Genomic DNA, 10,351 nt, shown 5'->3' on the forward strand with positions numbered 1-10,351 from the left:
GAGACACAGACAGCCCAACTATACCAATCAGAAGTAAAAATGGGTGCACTAGGTAAAAACACACTCAACACCACTGAGAGCAACACGACACCAATAGAAACTAGTGGCCCTACAACAGACTCGAGCAACCAAATATAGATGAAGCAGAAGAAAATGACCTAAAAATAACTTTAAGAGAATGTTTGAGGCCCTTAAAGAGGAAATAAAAAATTCTCTCAAAGAAATGGAGGAAAAGACTAACAAAAAATGGGAAGAAATCAGCAAATCCCTTAAAGAAAACAAAAATCAATCAAACAGGTGAAAAAAAATGATTAAAGACTTGAAAGACAAAATAGAGACAATAAAGAAAACACAAGCTGAGGGAATTATAGAAACAAATTATGAGAAAACCATCAGGAACCACAAATGCAAGCTTAAACAGAAGAATATAAGAGATGGAAGAGAATCTCAATTGCTGAAGACACAATAAAGAAAATAGACTCACCAGTCAAAGAAAATATTAAATCTAACAAAAGCTTAAAACAAAATATCTAAGAAATATGGGACACCATGAAAAGAATAAGAATAATAGGGATAGAGGAACTCCAGTTCAAAGTCACAGAAAATTTATTCAACAAAATCATAGAAGCAAACTTTCCTAACCTAAAGAAAGATATGCACATGAAGATATAAGAAGCTTACAGAACACCAAATAGACTGGATCAAAAAAAAAGTCCCTTTACCACATAATATTCAAAACACTAAACACACAGAATAAAGAAAGAATATTAAGAGCTGCATGCAATGGAAATAGGCAAAGTAACATATAAAGGCAGACCTATCAGAATTACACCTGACTTCTCAATGGAAACAAACAAACAAAAAGAAAGCCAGAAGGTCCTGCTCAAGCATTATGCAGACATTAAGAGACCACAGATGCCAGTTCAGACTACTATATCCAGCAAAACTTTAAATAACCATAGACAGACAAAACAAGATATTCCATGACAGAGCCAGATTTAACCAATACCTAGCCACAAACACAGCACTACACAAAGTACTAGAAGGAAAACTCCAACCCAAGGAAGTTGGCTACATCCACAAAAACACAGACAATAGATAATCTCACAGCAGCAAATCCCAAAGAAGGGAAAAACACACACAATAACATTACCAATAATAAAAACAAAGATAATAGGAACTAGCAATCACTGGTTATTACTATCCCTTAATATAAATGGACTCAATTCACCTATAAAAAGACACAGGCTAAGAGAATGGATACAAAAACAGAACCCATCCTTCTGCTGCATACAAGAAACGCACCTCAATCTCAAAGACAGACATTGCCTCAGAGTAAACAGTCGGCAAAAATTTTTTCCAATCAAATGGACCTAAGAAACAAGCTACTGTAGCTATCTTAATATCTAACAAAATAGACTCCAAACTAATCAATCAAAAGAGACAAAGAAGGACATTTCAAGATAGTCACAGCAAGAATCTATCAAGAGGAAATCTCAATATTGAGCATCTATGTCCCAAATACAAGGGCACCCTCATATGTAAAATAAACACTTTTTTTTGTTGTTTTATTTGAGTCAGGGTTTCTCTGTGGCTTTGGAACCTGTCCTGGAACTAGCTCTCGTAGACCAGGCTGGCCTCAAGCTCACAGAAATCTACCTGCCTCTGCCTCCCAAGTGCTGGGATTAAAGGCGTGTGCCACCACCGCCCGGCAGAAACACTTCTAAACTTAAATCACACATTAAACCCTACACACTAATAGTGAGAGACTTTAACATCCCACTCTCACCAATGGATAGGTCTGTCAGACAGAAAGTTAATAGAGAAATAAAGGAACTAACAGATGTTATGACTCAAATGGACTTAACAGACATCTATAGAATATTCCATCCAAACATAAAAGAATATACCTTCTCCTCAGCACCTCATGGAACCTTCTCAAAAACTGACCACATACTAGGTAATAATACAAACCTCAACAGATACAAAAAATTGGAATAACCCCATGTATCTTACTGGATCACCATGGCTTAAAATTAGAATTCAACAACAACACTAATTCCATTAAAGCCCACAAACACTTGGAAATTAAACAATGCTCACCTGCATCATCAATGGGTCAAGGAAGAAATAAAGGAAGAAATTAAAGACTTCCTAAAATTCAATGAAAATGACCACACAATATACCCAAATTTATGGGACACAATGAAAGCAGTGTTAAGAGGAAAGTTCATAGCACTAAGTGTCTACAAAAAGAAGCTGAAAAAAATCTCACACTAGTGAGTTAACAGGACATTTGAAAACTCTAGAACAAAAAGAAGAAACTCACCCAGTAGGACTACATTTCAGGAAATCATCAAATTGAGAGCTGAAATCAGCAAAACAGAAACAAAGAAAACAATACAAAGACTCAATGAGACAAAGGGTTGGTTCTTTGAAAAAAAATCAACAAAATAGACAAACCTTTATTCAAACTAACCAAAAGGCAGAGAGAGAATACCCAAATTAACAAAATCAGAAATGAAAAGGGGAACATAACAACAAACATTGAGGAAATCCAGAGAATCTTAAGGTTATATTTTGAAAACCTGTACTCCACAAAATTAGAAAACTTAAAGGAAATGGACAACTTTCTGGATAAATATCACTTACCAAAATTAAATCAAGACCAGATAAGCAAATTAAAAAGACCTATAACTGCTAAAGAAATAGAAGCAGTCATCAAAAGTCTCCCAACCAAAAACTCCCAGGGTAGGATGGTTTCAGCACAAAATTCTACAAGATTTTCAAAGAAGAACTAATACCAATATTCCACAAATTGTTATGCACAATAGAAACAGTAGGAATATTGCCAAACTCTTCTTATGAGGCTACGATTACCCTGATACCTAAACCACATAAAGATATTACTAAGAAAGAGAATAACAGACCAATTTCACTCAGGAATATTGATGCAAAAATACTCAATAAAACAATAGCAAACAAAATAAAAGAACACCTCAGAACCATCATCTACCATGATCAAGTTGGCTTCATCCCAGAGAAGTAGGGATGTTTCAACACACAAAAATCTGTCAATGTAATCTATCATATAAATAAACTGAAAGAAAAAACATATGATCATCTCATTAGATGCTAAAAAAGCCTTCAACAAAATACAACATCCCTTCATCACAAAGGTCTTGCAGAGATCAGGGATACAGGAAACATACCTAAACATAATAAAGGCAATATACAGCAAGTCAACTTCAAACTAAATGGAGAGAAACTCAAAGCAATCCCCCTGGAGTCAGGAACAAGATAAGGCTGCCCACTCTTTCTGTATCTCTTTAAAATAATTCTTGATGTTTTGGCAATAACAATAAGATAACAAAAAAAAAGATCAAGGGGATTCAAATTGGAAAGGAAGAAGTCAAACTTTCGTTATTTGCAGATGATATGATAGTTTACATAAGCAACCCCAAAAATTCTACCAAGGAACTTCTACAACTCATAAACACCTTCAGTAATGTAGCAGGATACAAGATTAACACACCTCCAAAAAATCAGTAGCCCTCCTTTACACAGATGATAAATGGACTGAGAAAGAATATCACCCTTCACAACAGCCACAAATAGCATAAAATATCTTGGAGTAACTCTGACCATTTAAGTGAAGATGTGTATGACAAAAACTTTAAATCTTTGAAGAAAGAAATTGAAGAAGACACCAGAAAATGGAAAGATCCCCCATGCTTGTAGGTAGGCAGAATTAACATAGTAAAAATGACAATCTTACCAAAAGCAATCTACAGATTCAATACAATGCCCAGCAAAATTCTTCACAGACCTCGAAAGAACAATATTCAATTTCATATGGAAAAGCAAAAAACCCAGAACAGACAAAACAATCCTGTACTATAATGAACTTCTGGATGCATCACAATCCCTGGCTTCAAACTCTACTTCAGAGCTACAGTACTGAAAACAGCATGGTTATTATCATTAAAAACAGGCATAAGGACCAATGGAACCCAATTGAAGACCCAGATATTAATCCACACTGCTTCAAACACCTGATTTTTGACAAAGAAGCAAAAAATATCAAATGAATAAAAGAAAGCATATTTAACAAATGGTGCTGGCATAGCTGAATATCAACATGTAGAAGAATGAAAATAGATTCATATCTATCGCCATGCACAAAACTCAAACAAATAGATCAAAGACCTCAACATAAAACCAACCACACTGAACCTCATAGAAGAGAAAGTGGGATGTACACTTGAACGCACTGGCACAGGAAACCACTACCTAAATATAACCCCAGCAGCACAGATACTGAGAGAAACAATAAATGGGACCTCCTGAAACTGAAAAGCTTCTGTAAAGCAAAGGACACGGTCAACAAGACAAAACAACAGCCTACAGGATGGGAAAAGATCTTCACCAACCCTATGTCAGACAGAGAGTTGATGTCCAAAATATACACAGAAATCAAGAAATTGATTATTAAAAGAACAAATAATACAAGAAAAAATGGGGTACAGACCTAAACAGAGAACTCTCAACAGACGAATCTAAAATGGCTGAAAGACACTTAAGGAAATGCTCAACATCCTTAGCCATCAGAGAAATGCAAATCAAAACAACTCTGAGATTCCATCTTACACCTTTAGAATGGCCAAGATCAAAAGCACTGATGACAACTTATGCTGGAGAAGATGTGGGGTAAAGGGAACACTCCTGCATTGTTGGTAGGAGTGCAAACTGTTACAGACCCTTTGGATATCAATATGGGAATTTCTCAGAAAATTAGGAAACAACCTTCCTCAAGACGCAGCAATACCACTTTTAAGTATATACACAAAGAATGCTCAATTGTACCACAAGGACATGTGCTCAGCTATGTTCATAGCAGCATTGTTTGTCATAACCAGAACCTGGAAACAACCTAAATGACCCTCGACCATTGAATGGATAAGTAAAATATGGTACATTTACACAATGGAGTACCATACAGCAGAAAAAAATAATGACATCTTGAAATTTGTGGGAGAATGGATCAATGTAGAAACCATCATATCGAGTGATGTAACCATGACAAGAGTATCAACAGGGCTTCATAGCTCTTCAGCCTAGACCAAAACAGTCTCCACAAAATCAAGATAGTAGAGAGACAAGCAATAGAGTGAACTCCAGCAGAGGCCATGTCTACCAGTTGAGAGATGCTTGGACATAAAAGGTCCTGTGGGGTCTGTCTGTCACCAGCATGACCTCAGGCAGGGGTTGAATTCTGCCTGTGTCTGTGTCTCTCCATATATAATGACCACAAGAGTGCCCAGCAGTGGTGATGGATGGGCGGGGCAATGCCCACACAGTGACTAGGCTGGACCTGAGTGCACTCGGTGTGGAAGCTGAAGTCACAGCTGCCACAGAGGAATAGCGACCAGAAGACCTGATCATGGTGAGAACGTGGGAACCTATGTGAGAAGATGGGGGATGCTGAGCAAGGAGGGAGAAGAGGGCGATGACAAAGGGGGATTAAAAAAAACTGGTGTGAGGAGAGGTGAGGGATGTGTCTTAGAGACTGATGAAGTAGGGGGACCCAAGGAGGAGGGGTGTACATGGGAAGCAGAAGGCACCCTCTGTGGAAGGCACGAGATATGGTGTAAACCGGGAATTAACAGAGGCCCTGGCACAGGACCAGGTGGAGGCTGCTCCATCCTGGAGAGGCCACACCCACATGGATGTATAGCAATGAGGGAAGGGGTGGGCAGGGCGGTGGTGCAGTAGGGAGAAAGGAGCAGGAGACTGGGCATCTGGGAAGAGCTGAGGCCCGAGAGTGGGATGGGATCTGAGGGCACAGGGAGGGGGCTGCTCAAGGAGAGCAGCTGAGGCTTGTGGATGGTTGTGGGGAAGAGGAAAGAGGAAGCTGGCAGAGCTCTGGGGAGGGGACAGAACACACAAGAGAGAATCTGTGGGAAAGATCAGAAGTATAGAATCTCTAGTGACATCTATTGTATAAAAAAGCCAGGGCCACAGGGCTAACCTGGGATATGCTTACCACGGGTGATGGTGAGTTGGGTCCCTTTATGCGAATGAAACTTCTGTATGTCTTTACTTGTGTTCAGACAAACTTGGCAGATGTACTCTGTCTGGTCCTTCTCCTTCAAGTCCAGAATTGTGAGGACTCCGGATGTCTGAGGCTGTGTCCAGTTCAGGATGAGTCGGTCCTTAAAATGCTCGTGTATAAAACCCGAGGAAGAGTTGTAGATCAATTCCCTATGGAAGTCCTTCCGTCTCCAGAGAATCCTCATCTGTGGAATTTGGTCCAAATCCACAGAGAAGTAGAAGGAGAAGGGGATCTCGATGGAGCCGCCTTGGACACCAGAGAGGCGTTCTGGTTGCTCCACCCTATAGCAATTTACGCTGTTGGATCCTGCTGAGTTCTCTGGGAAGAATGGGGGAAAATCTGAAACCATGGAAGGGGATAGAAAGGACAAACGAGAGTTTCCTGAGTCTTCACCCACAGGCAAGTGTAGGACATGGAGCACGACTGTCTCTATGTCCCACTGCCCCATACGGGACAGGACAGACAACAAAGGGTTGGACTGAACCCACTCTGAGGGATGAGTTCTCTCTTGGGGTACAGGGGTCAGGCTGGATCCTGTAGCAGTCGCGTGTCCACATGACAGCCCACTCTTCCTAGCCCCACTGGTCTATCCTATGGTTAAGGCAATGGCTGCTAGGAAGGTCCCCACCACTCACCAGCTTGCACGCACACTACTGTCCGCAGCAGAAGCAGGACCCACGCTATGACCCGATTTCCTCCATGAAATGAGACCAGCAGAGCCATCGGGCAGGAGAGGAGGCCCTGTGGAGGAAGCCTGGGGCGCTGAGGAGTCAGGAGAGAATCAGGGTAAAGTGATCCACATCCCCCAGGCCTTCTCATGTGGAGGACTGAGTGGGGGCAGGACCTCTGCCTCTCCACCTCCTTGTGGCCAGCAACTTCCTTTATCATTCTGGCTTCTTCTTTCCCATGATGCAGAAGATCCACCCTTGTGAGACAATGGCCATACCCTTGAGCCCAACCCTGATTTTGGCAGCAAGATATGGAATTGACCTCACCATGCCAGCTCTCCTCTCTTACACCTAGGCCTCCTGTCCTCAGTCTTGCCCATTTCCTATGTGGTCTGTACCTGCTTTGTTTCCTCATCTCCATAATTCCCTCCTCTCCTGCCCCTCCCCCGATCTATTTTTCATTGCCCTTCACCTTCTGGTTGTTTGTGTCTCTCTAGTAACCTCAGGTAGAGAAGTGGTCAGGTTCTGCTCACTTCAGACACAATGAGGAAGGAAGTGATGGGGACACACATTCAGATCCCAGACCTAGTAGAGTTCACCACCACCCGGTGTCTGCTCTTTGCCCTGCTGTTGCCTTTCAGGAACTCTTCACAGAGACCCAGCAAACCCAAAACCCAGTGGACACTCTGGCCCCAGCTACACACTGCTGCTGAGTCTGTGACTTCCCTGGGCTTCCTGGGTGATCCTCTTCTTCTCGACAGTGACTCCTTTTTTTATTGAACTTTTATTATCCTCTACATTTTTCTCTGCTCCCCTCCCTGCCTTTCGTCTCTCATATATATCACCCCAAGGTCCCCATGTTCCAAATTTACTCAGAAGATCTTGTCTTTTTCTATTTCCCATGTAGATTAGATCTGTAAGTCTCTCTTAGAGTCCTCTTTGTTGCCTAGATTCTCTGGGATTGTGATTTGTAGGCTGGTTTTCTTTGCTTTGTGTTTAAAAAACACCTATGAATGAGAACATATGATAATTGTCTTTCTGTGTCTGGGTACCTCACTCAACATAAGGTTTTCTAGCTCCATCTATTTTTCTGCAAAATTCAAGATGTCATTATTTTTTTTTCTGCTGGGTAGTACTCCATTGTGTAAATGTATCACATTTTCCTTATTCATTCTTCGGGCAAAGGGGCATTTAGGTTGTTTCCAGGTTCTGGCTATGACGAACAAAGCTGCTATGAACAAAGAATCAGAGAAGCCCTGGCACATGTCACATGACTGGCACACAGCAAGTGACTGGACTTCAGTCCCATTGAGTTCTTGTATTCCTCCATTCTACACTGACTTCCGGCTGCTAGCTCGGGGCAGCGTCTGAACTCCACTCAAGGCCGAAAGATCTTCTTCTGACCTCCTGGGAGGACATTCCCACAGAGCACTTGAGAGATTCCATCTGGCTTGACTGTTCCAGAACATTCTTTGGATGAAGTGGGCAAAGAAGGCTCAGAGCAGAAATGTGTCACTCATGACATAATGCCTGGAACATCTCTAAAGTGGACACAGCTGAGCTGTGTCAGGAAAAGAGGAAAAAGAGATGGGGGCAGAGGCTGTGTTGGCCATGGGGAGCTTCTCTAGGAGGGTCATCCCACCCTTCTCCATGACAGGATACCATCAGTTCCCTGAAGGGCTGGAAGACGTGATTGTACCAGGGGAAGTGGCATCATTCTCTCTGAGTGATAAATGCAGGGGTGGCTTCCCATTTCCTTAGATTTCCTGGCACTGACTGCCTTCTCCATGCTCCCCTGCAGGTGACTATGCAGCTGTCCTCTGTCATGTCTGCTTTCTCTGCCTTCCTCACAGTCCCCATGGTCCTCTGATCCTTTGACCTGGGCCAGAAACAAATTCCAGTGGCCTCACTCCGAGCTGCACATGGACACAGATCTTTATCCATCCATCCTGTCCTTGGAGACCCCAAGCACAGAACTTTTGGGATGAGTTGGCCCCAAATTAAAGTTAGGAGAGGGGATGGGGCCTATTTAACCTGTCAGAAAGCCCCCCACACACACTCCTTTACTGGATGCAGTCCCATGTAGTTCAGGTTGGGCCTTGAACTTCTTATGTAGCCAAGGATGACATTGAACTCCTACAGATCCTCCTCTCTGCCCTCCCAAGTTCTGAGTGGCAAGCGTAATCCACTGTGCCCCTTTGTCTCCTACTGGAGATAGAACCCAGGGTTCTGTGCATGCCAAGCAGGTAAGCACTCCACCAATGAACCCTCTCTTCAGTCTCAGTGAGGTCTGAGAGGGGGCCATCCTGGTCATGTGTACTCATCTCCAGGGTTCATTGAGCCCTGCCCTATAATCTAGAGTCTGTCACAAAGGAGAGGCTGGGCCTCATGAGGCTGCCATATGTCAGCTGCTGGTCAACAGCTCTTTTGCAGAAAAGGCTCTGGTTGGTCCTTCAGGATCCCAGCTACCACTTGTACTCAGCCTCACTACTGCCACCTGCTGGCCTCTGAGTCCATAGTCATTGGCTCTGTTGTTTCAAGTCCTGGACTCAGCTAGATCCCCATGGGGGCCCTGCTGTGGGATGACTTCTGTCCATGATGCTGTAATGAGTTTCTTGCAGTGACAACCGTGTTTTCCCCAATAATAGTGACTTGGCCCTGCAGCCGTGATGCTTTCACAGGGCATGGGCACTTTCTGTGGAAGAGCAGCCTGTGACTGCAGTGTGCACACTGGGGCTTTTGTGTGCTTGTACCATGGGACTGTCAGGTGAAGTATTAGAACCTGGCTGCTGCTCAGGTTGTACATGGGTATACACAGCCTCCACAGAACAAAAAAGTAAGTGTAATTTAAAATTTAACACAAGGTGGGCTAGGCATGGTTGTGCAAGCCTTTAATTCTAGCGTTTAGGAGGCGGGGGGGGGGGCAATGGATCTCTGTGTGTTGGAGGCTCCCTGGTCTATATATCCAGTCTATATAGCCTGGTCTATATACCCAGGCCAGCAAAGGCTATATGATGAGACTTTGTCTCAAAAAGAAAAAGCAAGACTACCAACAAAAACAAAACCAAACAACAAAAACCTACAAAACACAGAAGAGCCGAAGGTGCATGATGTCTGAGGTTGTGCTCTGGACTGCACATACATGAGCACACAGTTATTTGTGCACATCTGCACCTGCACACAGACACACACCGTCATCCAAGGCAATTTCTCATGGGATGTGCCAGCACGTGTTTAACCAGTCCTCCTCCTGAGTAAACATGGCCGCCCCATTTGTCTCTCCATTTTTTGTCACACTCCTAGCACTTCCTGAATTCTTCTTTGAGTGACAGCAACAGAATCCAGATAAACTTCAAAATAATCTACGCAGACTGTGTCCTGAGGAGAGTTAGGAAGATGCTAGAGGGGATGGCAGAAGGATGGGGGCTGGTTGTATAGACAGGACACTCAGGCTGCACTAGGACTTTACAGTAGCACAGATGCTCCGCCCCCATCTGACCTCTTCTTTCTCTCCTAGGATGACATCATCATCTTCATCTCCTTCATGTGCCCCAAACCTCAGCATGAG

The 10,351-nt window shown here is 43.0% G+C and overlaps 2 protein-coding genes across 2 annotated transcripts in view; both read right to left on the reverse strand.

Moving 5' to 3' along the window:
• LOC142851125 (paired immunoglobulin-like type 2 receptor alpha) overlaps window positions 1–7,249 on the reverse strand; it is a 28,449-nt gene extending 21,200 nt beyond the window's left edge. Inside the window, exons 1-3 of the mRNA XM_075975037.1 lie at window positions 7,111–7,249; window positions 6,751–6,869; window positions 6,047–6,454 (exon numbers count right to left, since the gene is read on the reverse strand). Of these exons, the coding sequence (XP_075831152.1) occupies window positions 6,047–6,454; window positions 6,751–6,869; window positions 7,111–7,163 (580 nt within the window). The 5' untranslated portion in view covers window positions 7,164–7,249. The remainder of the gene's footprint in view (window positions 1–6,046; window positions 6,455–6,750; window positions 6,870–7,110) is intronic.
• Window positions 1–10,351, reverse strand: part of LOC142851204 (paired immunoglobulin-like type 2 receptor beta) — an 82,253-nt gene that overhangs the window by 41,605 nt on the left and 30,297 nt on the right. The gene's annotated exons all lie outside the window — the stretch shown is intronic.

This window comes from Microtus pennsylvanicus, chromosome 1 (assembly GCF_037038515.1).
Source record: "Microtus pennsylvanicus isolate mMicPen1 chromosome 1, mMicPen1.hap1, whole genome shotgun sequence".
NCBI lineage: Eukaryota > Metazoa > Chordata > Mammalia > Rodentia > Cricetidae > Microtus > Microtus pennsylvanicus.